Source organism: Chironomus tepperi, unplaced genomic scaffold (genome assembly GCF_022539635.2).
Source record: "Chironomus tepperi strain 1889 unplaced genomic scaffold, CSIRO-AGI_Ctep_v1 contig_67, whole genome shotgun sequence".
In the NCBI taxonomy this organism is placed as follows: Eukaryota; Metazoa; Arthropoda; class Insecta; order Diptera; family Chironomidae; genus Chironomus; species Chironomus tepperi.
This window is the reverse complement of record NW_027226189.1, coordinates 681,536-697,495: the sequence shown is the minus strand read 5'-3', so window position 1 is coordinate 697,495 and position 15,960 is coordinate 681,536. Positions and strand designations below refer to the sequence as shown.

At 31.6% G+C, this 15,960-nt stretch overlaps 2 protein-coding genes across 26 annotated transcripts in view; both read left to right on the top strand.

Annotated features, from left to right (window-relative positions):
* Positions 1–15,960, top strand: part of LOC139100601 (uncharacterized) — a 140,975-nt gene that overhangs the window by 37,137 nt on the left and 87,878 nt on the right. The window lies entirely within an intron of this gene.
* Positions 10,352–12,779, top strand: LOC139100452 (ABC transporter G family member 23-like). Its single transcript, XM_070653043.1, has 5 exons — positions 10,352–10,458; positions 10,514–11,305; positions 11,546–12,091; positions 12,148–12,510; positions 12,569–12,779. Exons 1-5 carry the CDS (start codon positions 10,352–10,354, stop codon positions 12,777–12,779), a joined length of 2,019 nt encoding a protein of 672 aa, XP_070509144.1.

Here is a 15,960-nt window from a genome sequence, read left to right as displayed (position 1 = left end):
GGTTCGTTTCCAAAAAAAACAGTATATAGCTATGAAAATTGTTCATCCTTATCTCGATGAAAAAAAAGTTATTCTCACCTCTTTCGCTTGCTGCCAGCACCAAGAGCTTTGCATTTACATTTTCATGTATGAAAATTTTTTTGTCATTTTTTATCGTCGTACACGCATGGATTTTTTTTATTCACGCTTCTCACATTTTTTGTCATTTTGAAAAATATATGACAATAAAAAAATTGTTAAGATAACAAGCAGACACAGAGAAAAGAGAGGCTGAAAGGCATGGCTGTAGAACGTTATTAGAGATGGGATTTTGTTACTACTTGTATGGAATTGGATTGTATGATAATTTTGTAATGTTGCTGATGAATGAGAGGATTGTGAGGCTGGAATGGCTATTGGGATTGTTCTTATATTGATGGTTCTGCATTTTTATCGTAACTAAAAATAGTAGAAAGGTTCTAGAACTGTTTTGACCTGGAATTAATATATTATTCATCCTTCATACTCAATATTAGAGTAACATTGTATAATTTATTCATGCTCAATATTAAGTAATCGAGTTTCTCAATTTTTAATACTCAAGTCCTGAAAAACAGATAAATCCTTGGCCTTATTGTTGTAATAAGATTCCTGTAATAGCTATTTAATGGGGTCAATGGGAGTTCAGTTGTAAAAAGGATTACAAGAAGTAATTTATATGTGTCACTTTGCTATACAGTCGAATAACTCCTATTGCTCAGTAGTAGCAGCAAACTTTGATTGCTCAGTAGTAAAAGCATGCAACTGAACATCATAGAATGTGGGTTCGAATCCCAATTGTTATTGTATCAAATGTTATTCGTAATTAAGTCGGAAATCGTTGATTTTTTTTGGAAAAGTTGACTAAAGTCCTTAAGTCTTAATATGAAAATTGAACTGATTTTGACTGCTTCTTTTGCTAGATGCCATAAATAATACATTTTGCATCCTAATTCAAGAATCTTAATAATTAATTCTCAACTTGATGTTGCTTTAAAGTTCCAAAACTGAAATTAGATTGATTTTTATGTCCAATCATCTCCTAAAATTCAATATTTTCCATCGACCTCCAATTGACTTCCAAATAAATTCACAAAATTAAATTTTGAATTGAATCTTCTGCTGCCCACAAAAGTAAAGATTTTTTGGATCATGCACGTTCGAATGCTTCTCCATTATTACATATAATAAAATGATTGTATATGCTACCTTGTGGAGTTTGTGTTGCCTAAACGATAAAAGAAATTTGTCCCTTCTTGGCATTCTTTTACGATTTTTCCTTAACCATTAAATTTAATAATTTTTCATTCGTCTTCACAATACCGGAAAAGCATTATATCGACCGTTATAGTGTACATCTTTGTGACTGTCTCCTCTGTAAATATTATTATTTCTTCTTATTGTATTAAAAGCTATGGAATGGAATTGCATTCAGAGAGAAATAAACGGATGTGCCCATTTCCGTTGATTTCTTTTCATCCTTCTGTTATTTCCGTTTTGTGCGCACTTTTTTTCCATTCTTGATAGAATTATATGCTTTTGTTGGCATTATGTCGGTGGATATTATTCATTTATGGACGTGATATATGGAAGTAAATGCTACCATTTTTTTTAAAAGATGCTTGCGATGTCTTTGGAATGGGATTTAAAATAAATATTTTATGGACCATTTTGAATTATAAATGAATGATGAAATATGTGCTGCTGCTGCTTGTTATGTTGGAATTGAAGGGGATGATTTTATGGAATTTTAATGATCAAACTTTGAGATTTTCTTTAATATTAAAGCTTTTAAATTTGTTAAAATTCTATCTGAGGTCAATGCTACCCATTTAATGACTCTTGAACTTACTTACTATTATTGAAGCTATTACTAGCAATACCCAGATCAATTATTAAAACGCTCAAGTGGATGAATGAAAAATTACGATAAGTTCATTGAACGAGCTTTTAACAAACCATTAATAATACTTTATTGCTCGTTGAGTAGAGTGAGCTGATGGAAAAATTATAGTAAATTGTGAATGACAAAATGACGTCTGAAATTTCTTGTCGATTAAGTCATTTAATTGATTTTACATTGAATTATGGTAGGAATATTGATATTTTGGATGTTATTCAATCTTGGGCATGCAGAAATTTGTTAGACTGGACTCTAAAAGTTCATAAATGCTTCATCCCGACTCAGTGTAGACACAACTCTGATTTAAACCTTAAAAAATCCACTCAAATTTTCAACATTTTTTCCAAGAATTTCCCATTCCCATTTCCTTCTCCACACCACGCCATCAATTAATGTTAATGACAAGATTTTCATTACAAATGAAAAACATTTTGAAGAATTCCCAATTGTACTTCATAATGAAAAATATTATCTGTAATTAAAAATCAATTTTGCTTTCCATTTAACATTGCTCAGCATGAAAAATTTTTAAATGGCGTCAAAGTGCTGAATAATTACTGTCTCTTTGTGATACATATCTTATCGAGCACGAGGGAGTCAATTATTGTCAAATTTTTAATGATGAAGATATTGAAATTAGATGGAAATGGTAATAAATATTGAATTTAGATGTGTGGTTTTGAATTTGATGCGTAGTAATTGTATGGATGTTGAAACAACTGGGTCATTGATGGGCGGTCTGGGTTTTTAAATTAGTTGGCTTATTCGGCCTCATTCCCGAATTTGGAGGGCTCGGTTGTCGAGTCTGGACTAAAGTTCAAGCGACTTTTTGGACTTTCGAAATCCAGACTCTTACTTACTTCGCTGATCGTACAGCTCAATTGTGATCCAAAACCTGCCACGGACTTCACCTGAAGCTGGCTTTATCGCCGACTTCCACTTGCCAATTTCCGATACCAAGCGGAATCCTGACTCTCAATGTCTAAATCTTTTGAAATTTTTGCCTCAGAAAACTCTAGAATATTTAATAGTTCTGGGTGTTCTGACACATTATCCCTTCCCAGGATGTGAGTGAGCATTCCTTTAAAATCAATATCCGTGGAACTCGAGTCTACCTCACTTCGAACCCCATTATATGCACTTATTATCATTTTTCCATATTTAACTCAGTTATTCCCTCAAAATAAAGATAAACACAGGTGTTTATATACAAGTTTAATTATTTGTCGTCTATAAATAAAATTGAAGTTGAACAATTCATTAAGAATGCCTTTAAATTTATCTGTATCTTGAAATAGTTCACTATAACGTTCATGTCTTGTGTGTTCTTAAATATTGATATTTTTTCAAACAAAAACTTTAAATTAAGTTCTTCATAGAAATTCTGGGTGATTGCCAAGTCATTTGCCCCAATTTTCAAACTTAATCGTAGCTTATCTTTACACTCAGCAAATGATATCATGTCTGTGAATTCTCATATACAATCATCATGGCATTAAGCTTTAATTTGTAAAAGCTTTCCTAGAACATCAACTTCAACAATCTAGAAACACAAAAGAAACAAAAAATCCGTTATTCATACCCCATTCAGTTCTTATTTTCTCAACTTTAGTACCAAAAAAATATCATACAGATTCGCATTCAATAAAATACACTCGTGTATTATACTTATGAGATGAATCAACATGAGAATCATTCATTTTGAATGGTACGTATGTATAAATACTCAAACAACATAGACGAGATAGAAGAAGGATGCATATAAAGTACAAAAGCATCCTTCAATGGCATTATTATTATAAAGTACACAGAAAAAAAAAATTCTCTTTTTAGCAACTTTTTTTATGAAATAAATATTGTTGGATATTATGTTTGGTTCAGTGGGCTGATCAATCGTTTATTTTTTGTGTCTGGGAACTTTCTTATGGAATTATTTATTTTTGATCAAAATTGAGAAATTTATGAATTGTTTTGAAAATAAAATAGAATTTTGAATTTTAAAAGAATTTTCAATATTTTGAATTTTGAAATGTGAAAATTGAGAAAAAAAATTTAATTTGAATTTCATCAATTTTGAAAAATTAAGTTTTCAAAGTTAAATTTCAAATTTTTGAATTTTAAGAAAATTTTTTAAATTTCAAATTTTTAAATTTAAATTTAAAAATTTAAAAATCTAACTTTAAAATTAAAAGTTCAAACTTATAAAAATTAAAATACAAAATTTGAAATTAAAAGTTTTTAGTTATTAAATTCAATTTTTAAAAAATGAAATTTTAGATTTTAAATGTCAAATATTCAACTTTGGAAAATTAAACCTTTTAATTTGAATTTTATAAAATTTGAACTCTTTATTTTGATCTTGCAATTTTGAAAGTTTTCTTTCTACAAATTTTAAATTGTGATAATTTTAAAAATTTAAACTTTTAAATTTGGATTTTCAAAATCTTCAAAATTCAAAAAATTGTTAAAATATATTTATAAACACACAAAACTTGTGAAAACAAATTAAATTCCTAATTACATCCCCAAATAAGCACTTTGATCATTCATCCGACAATGTCCTTCCGACTAGTTCCTTTAAGATTCTAGAAAGGATGATCAAAATATTTTTCCTACTTATGTGATAGAAAAAAAAGAAAAATGTGAAGAAGATGAAGCAACTAAAGGGTACGACAAGCTTTATAAATATTGGATATAGATAGATATAGAAATCACAACAATGCAGGATGAGATAGAGGCGGAAGAAATAATAAAAATTTATTATTTTTCTGATAAAATTCAATGCAAAATGGAATAATTTGTTAAAGGAAGTAGTTATAAAGTATTTGATGGAATTCATGTAAATCTTAGCCTGAAGAAGAAGAAGAAAATTCATTGTAAATTCCTGAATTAATTTTCACAGTCATCTCAATTTGTTGTAAAAAATTCAACACGAATTCCTTCGAATGATGAAAATTGTGCATTTAAATTAAGAGCACAGAGTTGAGATTGTAAGTTAAAAATATGAATTGCATTATTACTGTTTTGAATAATTGAGATAGTTTTATGCAGAAAATCTCTTTTGTCTGAAATGTCATGAAAGACTATTCAGTCTGCAGTATGAAAATGCTTTGAATATTCAAATGAATGTTCAGGTACTTACTTATGTTGATAAGTAAGTAAATAAATTTTCAGACATAGAATTATATAAATTGTGAGTTTTTATCAAATATTTAACCTTGATAGCGCACTTGACAAGTGTTGGTGCCGCAATGCTTAACGCTTGTAAACTTGCTTTGCAAAAGTTGTGAGTCTATTCGAGAGCTATAGCTATATTCAGTAGTCAAATGTTAATCCGAATAGCACAAGTCGGTTAATCGGTCCGAAATCTGAAAACAGGCTAGATTCATGGCTGTTTGGTGTCTTATTTCAACCAAATGCGGCATCAAGTTAGGCTCAAGCTTATCTGGTGCAATATATGCACCAAAAAGGTAACAAGTCAGACTAACGCGATCTGGAGTGGATTTTTGATCAATTAACTAACTTGTGCGATTCTTCTAAGTCCAAGAAGTTTTTAGGAGCAGTCTTTAAACTCTCTCTATCCTGACTATTCAGTTCAATTTAAGATGCCATAAATCAGTGTTGTTCAATCGTGTTTGCCTCGACCAAAATCGCACACAACATACGGCAACACAATAGTGCGCCACGGTTAAAAGTTTGAACAACTCTACCATAAATGAATGACCATTCCTTTCTCTTCCAAAAAATCCATTCATCTTTACAACCACAAAACTAAATTTACAACATTAATGACTAATATTTCCATCATAAATTACGCATCAGCACACATTCCGACCAAAAACTAATTAAGTAAAATGATGAAATAATAATAATTTTTCCCTAAAAACCTCCATAACTTCCATCATCACAGCATATAATGCTTCATATAAGCATTCATGCCTAAAATTCATTAACATCACGTACCATTCATAATATGAGTTTTAGAAAATTACAATCCATGATTGATCGTCCCTAATAAACAGTGTCTAATAGCACCACAAACAGTCATAAACTTTCATTACCGTACGTAATCAAAGGAAACTACTTCCATTAATTATTGCAAATAAGAACAATGGCAAAATATTGATTATGGTCAATAATTGAAGCAGTTCCGAAACTCAAAATGTTTAGTAATCAATGTAATAATCCAACTCACACCACTCGTATCCTATACACATGCAATTCACATAAGTGCTGACCTAAGCATGTAAGCAATTTTCCGAAGATGAAAACAATTTTCAGTTTCATTCATCCACGACGAGTTTCGGTGAGCGTAACAAAATGCTTTCCTCCTCCCATTTTTTTTTGTTCTTATTGCTTCTTATTGAGGACGAAACAAAAGAATATCGTGTGATATAAAGTTCCAAAAAAAAAGTTTTTTAATCAATTTAGTTCAAGATTTTTTTTTTGGTTCTGTTCCATTCATTTCGTGTGTGCTTATAATAACATCTTTTCTCTCTCTTTTTTTGTGTTCCGTGACTTTTTTCCATCTTGCTCCACTTTCTTTTTTTTATATTTTGGAAGAGATAATTCGATTTTAGTGCTTTAATGTGGAAAATCATAAGTTAGGAAGTTATTTGGAACTCAAATTATAAGTTAGGAAGCAGTTTTTGAAGAGCTGTGTAAGAATTGGTTTTAGTCAAGTGTTCTTGTCTGTGTTGCAGTGTTGTTACAAATTTGTGTCGTGGTACACTATTGCGTTATGAATCGAATGCTGTTTTCGTTTTGTTGTGTTTTAACACCAAGGTGTGCCCAAGGTGCCTTCGCTCAAAAAAATATTGGACCATACTGCAGTATAAGATGCCGAACTGACGGTCAAACAACAGCACGTAGCCGAAAAAGGGGAAGTTTAGCATTTTTTAGTATGAAACCCAAAAATTTGAGATATTTTTTGATTTTGGCTCAAATTTGAAGAATTTTGTCCAAAACAGGAGGAACGTGTGAGGAAGTAGATTTGGAACCAACCACCTAGTCATGTCCTAGATAAGCCCCTGTCCTATACTTACTGGACTTTCATATAAGAACTAGAAAAACTTGAGTATAACTCTTAAATCCTCACCCAAACCTCACCCCATATCCCAATTCATTTCTAAAGAATAACTGCTAATCAGGAACGAATTTTTTTTCTTGTTTGACTTCACGTCATCCGAATGTGAGAGAGGAAAAAATAATAAAGAAGGGAAGATACAGGATTGTAGTAGCTTAAAGAATCAACAGAAAGAAGATAAAGAAGAACACGAGCAGCAAAGAGAAAGGTTTGGTTTTGATGCCAAATAAAAGGAAATAAAGTATATGGGAAAAAATGAAGATTTGGAGCGAAAATTTTGTGTTTATCTTTTCTACATTCCTTCCGTGAAGGACATCCAACAAAAGACTTAACGATAAAAAGGCAGTTGTCTTCTTTGTTCTGTTTGGGCATTTTTTGTTGTGGACTTATTTCTAAGAATTTGAGAAAAATGAGGTTTTGGGAGGAAAGGTTTAGAAATATTATGAATCATTAAAATGGTTTTAATGCTGAATTTCAAGTAAGTCTTAAGTGAAAATAAAGGTTTGTGTATTTATTTACTGTAACCATGTTTCTATGTGGAACTTAAGTTACATTTCATGATCAGCTGTTAATTTCTTCTGTCCTGTACATTACATTAGATTTTGAGGTTAACAAAGCCCAAGACCATGTAGTGCAGCATAATATGAGACAAAATCCTGTTCCTTTATGAATAGAACTGGCTTTTTATTCAGATTTTGAATTACATACAATTGATCTATTTTTTAAGTAATTTTCAATGTAAAATTTCAAGAACAATGAGATTAAAAATCCTATATTAAATACTTGTAAAATGAAAATCCAAGATCCATTGCACCCAAGAAGTGCAATAACAGAATGAATAAAGCATACGCATAGTTGAATGATTTGAATTCCTGTGATGAAAGGCTTGATGACATTTGTATATTTTTTTAAATTCTTAAATGAACTAAGGAAGTAGTATCCATACATGACTACATGTACATGAGAATTCAAAATTCCAAGGTACAGACCCATTCGTCCACCACTATAAATTAGAAAGATCCAAACAAGAAATGGAACAGTGATATGATGATGTACATGCAGGATTGAAACTTGATTGAATTTCTTTCGTAGAATAAAAAATATCGTTTCCAAAAGTTCGGATAGCCTGAGGAAAATGAACCACCATTGGTAATAATTGAAATTCATCAATTGTTGATCCAAATATCCAACATTCTTTGGCTCATCGAAACATTTCCATGTATGTTTTAGCGAGAATCCATTTTTTTGTACTCTCTCAATAAAAAAGAGGCATCCGACAATTTGGAAGATGTTATAAAGTCTTGTGATTAAAGTCAAATTGTAAGGTTTCCGATTTTCCATAAATTTTGGTCCTGCTTTGAAGACAATCCATAAGTAGATAGCAAAAACTGAGAGTATAGGGTATGAAGATGATGTAAATGGCCATGATCGAATAAGTGAAGCTGTAGAATAAATATAAATAGGACTTTGATTAATCTGTTCTGTCACTTCTATAGGAACTAATCACAAGCAAAAATTGAATTTTTTAAATTAATTAAACAATCTTACTTCTTTCATCCCATGAAATTGTAGACATAATAAAATTTTTGCACGGAAAAACTTGAATTATCACTTTACTAAATGAGCATCAAATGAGTAGTGAGTAGGGAGTTATTAAAGAGACAAAATTCTGTATTGAAAAGTTTTTGTTTCGTTTTAACTGAGTATATAACATCACATGTCTCAATGTTTCCCTTTATGTGCGGTTAAATATATTTTAATACGGAACTTTATTGATGTTATTGCTAATGCAAATAATTTAAGTGACAATAATAAAGGCTGTCGTACGTTAGTCCACTTCCTTACTTATTGCAACAGACAGTAACCAGTAAACAGTTCTATACGGTACTTTGACTATATTTCATGATCAAATGCCGGTTTCTTCTTCACTCTGAAAATCAGAATCATATCTCACTTGAATAATGTCTGAATATGATTCTAATGAAACTGAAAATCCTTAAAATTTTATATTACCAAAATCTTTTTTCAGTTTTATTCTTAGCTTAATATCTAATTCACAAATGAGATTTTGATTTTAAATAATTCTTAATATAAAACTTCAAGAACATGAAAATTAGAAATCCTAAATTAATAACTTGGAGAATGAATAGCCAAGATGCATGACATCCAGGAAGTAAAGCAATAACAGAATGAATGAAGCATACGAATAGTTGAATGATTTGCATTGCTGTGATGAAAGGCTTGATGACATTTGTGTATTTTTGTAAATTCTTAAACGAACTGAGGAAGTAATATCCATACATGACTACATGGACATGACAATTTAAAACTGCAAGGTATAATTCCATTCTTCCACCACTGTAAATTAAGAAGATCCATAGAAGGAATGGAATGCTGATGTGATGATAGACATGCAGGATTGAAACTTGATTGAATTTCTTCCGTAGAATAAAAAATATTGTTTCCAAAAATTCAGACAGTCTGAGTAAAATACACCACCATTGGATATAAGCAACTTTCATTGTAAAGTCATCCACATATCCAACATATTTTGGCTCATCAAAACACTTCCAAGTTTCATTAAACGAGAATCCAATTTTAGATGTTGCCACAATAAAGTATAGACATGCAACAATTTGGAAGATGTTATAAAGTCTTGTGACTAAAGTCAAATTGTAAGGTTTCCGATTTTCCATGAATTTTGGACCAGCTTTGAGAACAATCCATAAGTAGACAGCAAAAATTGAGAGAATTGGATATGGTGATGATGTAAATGCCCAGGAATGAACAATTGAATCTGTAAAGGATGTTTTAAAATATTAATTGGAATAAATCACGTGATAATGTGCGATACACAAGAAGGAAGCTTTGTCACGGAGTATTTAAGCCCTCATGGAGGCTCCCTTATGGGAAGTCAAATGAACGCTTCGTGGCGAAGCCTTTTTCATTTGTGTCGTTAGGGTTAGAAGGCAGTCTTTCTGGTCAGTCTCATGTAAAACATTGACTGACTTCCAATGAATCTTACTTCTTTCATCCCATGAAATTTTAGACATTTTCTTCTCAATTTTCTAACTAAATTTTTTAATTTTACTAATAAGCACTTCACTAATTGAATGACATATGAAGACTAGACAAAAGCATAATCAATATGACTATTGCTGCTTAAAAAAATTAAAATTTCGAGTTATTGAGTTACTTAATAAAATTTTGAAATTAATTGTTGATCCAGATGCTTAAGCATTCCAAATGTTTACCCAATGTTTTCGATAGTTCCATTTCAGTTTTCTGTGTGTTTCAAATTGAAATATTTCAATTTTTCAATATTTTAATATTTAAATATTAATATGCGTAATAATCTTGAGATTGTACGTGCAAAAAAGAGCTATGGATCTGGAAAAGATAAGAAATTTGTCCTTAACAACTTAAATTTGACACTTCCTATTGGAAAAATGTGAGTTTTTAAGTTTTATTGGCCATAAAAGAAATTAGACATTTTTAAATTTTAGTTATTGCCTTCTTGGTGCTTCTGGAAGTGGAAGAACGACATTAATTTCATGCATCTTGGGAATCAAACGATTAGATTCAGGATGCATTAAAGTTTTAAATGAGAAAGTATCGGACAAGCATGCATTACGGTTGGTCAATTCCATTGGATATATGCCACAAGATGCTGCACTATCGCCTGTAATGACAATCAAAGAAACTTTGGAATTTTTCGCTAAAATTAGTCAAATGAACATGAGCTTATTCAATCATCGATACAGAATGCTGGCAAAAATGTTCAAATTACCAGCAGATGATGCATTAATTGAGAACTTATCAGCTGGAGAAAGGAAGAGAGTTTCATTGACTGTAGCATTAATTCACGATCCAGAATTGCTGATTCTCGATGATCCAACAATTGGATTAGATATTGTGATTTGTCAGAAAATTTGGAACTTTTTAAGGCAATCAATCAACTCTAATTCCAATTTATCAGTTCTAATGACAACCCACTATCCACATGAAGCTGAAAAGGCCCACATTTGTGGTTTTATGAGAAATGGAAGGCTGTTAGCTGAAGATGTACCAAAAAATATAATCGAGAGGTTGAATGCTCGAAATCTTGATGAAGCTATCCTTGAATTATCAAATTCAAATTCAGACATTGATGTTCCATTGAATTTCATGCAGATTAGTCGAAATGCTGGAAATCTGAAAGATAGTGTGAATCTAGTTAGTACTAGAAGGATTTGGGAACCACAAACCTTAATGGCATTGGGAGTCAAGAAAATTCAATGGATTAAACGAAGCAAAAGGTTAGGTTGTGTTGTGTTATGGTCAGATCCTGGTTTCTTTGGTATGTCTTAGACCACACTTAGAGAATGTGGCTAGTATTATCCGGGTAACCGGTCCTTGGATGTCAAAGAGTTTTGGTATTGAGACTTAAGAACAAAGTTCTGAGTTTCATTCATTAGCGAACAATGAGTGCCCTCACATCTTACCTAAATGCAACCAGGGTACCATGTAAGTTCACTCATTGTTTTTCTCTATTCTAGGCTCACCTTCATGGTCACGTTACTTCCATTAATTCACTTTTATTTGATGTGCTTTACAATTGGTAGGCCTTTGACAGGCATAGTACTTGGAATATTCAATGGCGAGAATATTGACTGTAAATCAAAGAATTTAGACCTCAAAAATACTCAAAATCTATCATGTCTATTTATTGATGCCATATCTGATGAGGTTTTTCACAAAATATCCTTCACAAATTTCGCTGATGCTTTTGTTGAAGCAAAGATTGGAAACGTCATGATGGAAATACCGTCGAATTTTTCTAATAATTTCATGAAAGCGCGAGGACAGAAAGATACACAATGTGACATTAAAATCTATTCGGACCAGACAAATCCTCTTCAATTCCAATTCGCGAAATTAGAACTAACGAGAGCTTATGATGATTTCATCAAAAATTTTATGGCTAGATGCAACTGCTCACTAAAATATTACCAGAATCAAATGATATTCACAAATGAGAAAGGCATTAAGTTTGAAAAGTCGATTAACTATCAGCTATCTATGATCCCAAAACTGTATTTAGTGTAAGCCTAGTTGAGTTTAATTAATTATAGCAATTACTTACACAAGTCATTTTCAGGATGATTATCATTTCCTCATCAATCATGCTAGCTTTGTCCGTCAATCAATATAAATATGAAAAGACATGGAATCGAATTTTACTGTCTGGTGTCAATGTCCATCAGCTTTTATTGACTGAAATTATATTAAGCATAATCCTTGCATTCCTGCATGCTATTCTGACTGAAGTAATTTTGTATTTCCATGAAGACTCAGTTGCGATTGAAGATTATGGATCATTAATTGGACTTGTTGTGCTTACTAGCTTGAGTGGATGCATGATTGGAATTCTTGGAGCTATTTTGTTTGATAATTTTATTGTCTTATCAATAGCTGGATGTTCAATTTTCTATATTTTCATTATTGGCTGTGACTGTATATCGTGAGTTAATTGACCAAAAATCATGTTTTTTTATTTAATTTTCACATTAACTTTTTAGTCCATTTGAAAGCATGTCGAAGTATCTCCAAGGTATTATGAAGATTTTGCCTTCGGGAGTGCCAGTAAGGGCATTTCAAAATGTTATTCTTAAAGGACATCACTTTACTCATCAAATAGTTTTTGATGGATTTATTACACTGATGACTTGGATATTGGGAACACTTTTATTGATATGTATAGCACTTAAATATAGAAGATATATTCAATGACTGTAATAAAGTAAATTATATTGAAAAACTAGAATAAGGAATTGAGAAAATTGGAGGAACTAGCTATGAAGTACATGACTCTCAAAAAGAGCCACTCATTTGGTACCTAACGCAAACATTGACTTTTTGGACCTCTCTAAGGGCGTTACGTACATATCCTACAACCCCAAGAACACTGCGTCTACAAATGACCAAAAGTTCGACCCCAGACCAAAATGACTGTAGACTCATGTCAGATTCCAGTCTCAAGGCAGAGTCTAGTTTGCCTATGGACGAATTTTTCCGCTGAGTGCTACCCAGGATTATGGCCTTTTTTAAAAGTTTTGGGATGATACATCAGACCCCTCTCCATGCCAATTTTGCCATAACTTTTCAAGTCTAAGATTTTCTAAAATTCAAAAACTTTCCATCAATCTACACTTTCATACCTAAATAACCTTAAAAAGTCCATACAACCCATTACAAAGATTTCAAAAGCAGACTTATTATTCATGATTTAGCAACCCATAACAATATGAAGTTTCAAGAATAACAAACCCAATTTCTTGGAATTTGATTTACTTTATAAGATAATATCGATCATCATATCAGCATATCTGTCACATCCAAATCCTTCATTGTGTCAAAAAATTTCAATTATCATCCCTTGTTTTTTGTTGTTGTTGTTGCGTTCATTCATCTCAGATTATTATGATCTCAACTTTTACTTGTACAAAAGATGTAGACACAGACGTAGAAGAAAGTATAGAACATCATGTGTTAAAAATAGAGTGAATGGAATTTTTTTTGTTACTGTAAAGATGCTGCCATGATAAACGAGAATAATATTAAATACATTATACATTATGTCTTCTTGTCTCTCGCTTGTATCGTGTCTTATATTATTTTATTAATGCTGAAATTTGAAAATAATGGGTATGGCTGTACATAGATGATTCTACGTATATTTATGGAATGTTTACCGAAGAAAAATCATTGATATGATGTATTTTTCTTAACATAATAAGGACCTTTACTTCTCGTTCACGCACATCTCATATTTTCTTTTCTTAATAAATTTATATATGTGGGAGTTTCATTGTTGTTGATGATAATGTTCCTTATAAAGCTTTATATAAAGTTGAAAATCATTTTAGGTTGATTAAATCAAGCGACAATGTTTTTAGAATAGAATGGAATATTAAGTAGGATTTGCTTAAATCGACACTGAGAACTTAAAGTCTCTTTAAAATGCTTATGTCCTGTATGAAGTAAGCCCGAACAGTACACCATATTCACTAGAAAACAACTTATTTACTTACTTCCTTGGCTGGGGCGCACGAGTGCCCATTACCGCGCATAGGGAATGTCTGAAGACAGCTCTATCTTTCGAAACCTTCTGCCAGTTCGGGATATTAAGTAATGTAGCGTCCTATTCAACACATGCAATCAAGGAATTCTTCGGCCTTCCTCGCTAGAACTTGAACACAACTGCGTCGCGGTATTAACAATAAAACGTAAATTTGCAGTTACGGTGGATTTTGAGCCATTCTTACATTGATTTGTATCCAGAAGCCATATTTTGATCTTAAAACCAGTGATCATGTCAACTCTCGTACCAATTAATCACTAAGTTATTAAAAACTCTGATCCGATTTACCTGGAAAGCACATGGAGTTGATATGGACAAATATCCAACTCGACGCTGACCTTACTCTGGTTTAAGGCAAATTTAATCAAATTCGGCTATTGGCTAGAGTCATGCTGGCCGGATTAACCGTATAATTACTATCCCGTGTGCCTTGCGGGTTTGTAAAACCCCTCTTCAGCTTTCTCAATGTTTACATGTCACAATATCGAATTCAACAAATGATGCAAATGTAATTTCACTTAGCGACATCAGTCAAGCTTCAAATTATATCAAAACATCACAAAAAGATCAAAACACTTCATAAATAAATAAAAAAACTCTTTGAATTTTACATTTTCACAAATAATGTCTTTATTGTGTAGGCAGAAATTCATTTGTGCTTGAAAATAAGTATTTATGTTGCTCATTGAAGGTAAAATACCTTTTCATGCCCACACTTTGTCATGTTAAGTGATGTTTATAATGATATATGTATACATACATCCTCAAAAAAAAAAAATTGAGGCTCAAAATTTAACAAAAGGTATTCATCAACATATTTTCGAGAGCAATCTAGAATAAAAAAGCATATAGCATAGGCTGGTAAATGGATATCGCTAGTTTTTGCTTTTTCATTGTACGGTATTTGGGTCTGCATGATTCATATGTCATGCTTTATTGTTAAATTCCTGAATTTTTCAACACAAAGGATTAAATCTCACATCCTCAGCTTACACAAGAAACTCATCAATAACTACGTAAACTTTTAATTTGAATTCCATTAGACATAAAACTTTTTATCCCCAAAATTCCTCAAAACATTCTCAATTTTCAAACTGACTCGAAAACAAAAGAAAGTTTTGATCACAAAAGCTCTTCCAATTTCCACTTTGTCACGAATTTTCTAGCCATAATCTTCTGTTCTCTCTTGTAATCTAAGCAACAAGCAAGCATGTCACATCTTCATGTATAGTTTCTGTTAAATAGTTGAATTACTATTTTATCGTGCATATCAAACTATCCCCCAAAAAAAGCAGTACGACAACTCTAAGTAGAAAATGTCCTTTTCATCACATTATTAAATCCATTACATGAAATAAAATGGAAAAATATTTCTCATGCTGAATCATGTTGTATATGTGCTATATATGAACGATGTAATGCTAGAAAGTCATGTCATTTCAGATATTGTACAGCAGTTAGTTATAAGAAAATTGGAAAATTTTCTTCAGATTATAAATAAAAATGAAATAAGAGTGTTGGGATAGAATTTTTGAAAGATTTCTTGAATGTTGGTTGTCCTTGTGACTAGTTTGATTAGTTGTTAGGTCAATTGGTACGAGGATTAGCATCAGACCTGAGTTTTAGCTGCTTGTTACTTGTTGTGACTAAGCGGAATTGAATTTGGGGTTTCGAGTCATATATATACAAATCTGCCAGTGAGAGAGTAAGGTCTCTGTTGCCAAGGTATCAGACCGAATATCTGTGTCATTCTTATGTTAGTACATGAGTTTGATTCCTACATACTTTTAAGGTTCTGGAGTAAAAAGCGCATTTCTCGACAAAATGACA

What these genes read in the sequence shown, in the direction of transcription:
- LOC139100452 (XM_070653043.1), top strand. Translation starts at nt 10,352, where the DNA reads ATGCGTAATAATCTTGAGATTGTACGTGCAAAAAAGAGCTATGGATCT. An exon ending in ACACTTCCTATTGGAAAAAT is followed by an intron (nt 10,459 to 10,513) that starts GTGAGTTTTTAA and finishes TTTAAATTTTAG; the next exon opens with TTATTGCCTTCTTGGTGCTT. An exon ending in ATCCCAAAACTGTATTTAGT is followed by an intron (nt 12,092 to 12,147) that starts GTAAGCCTAGTT and finishes AGTCATTTTCAG; the next exon opens with GATGATTATCATTTCCTCAT.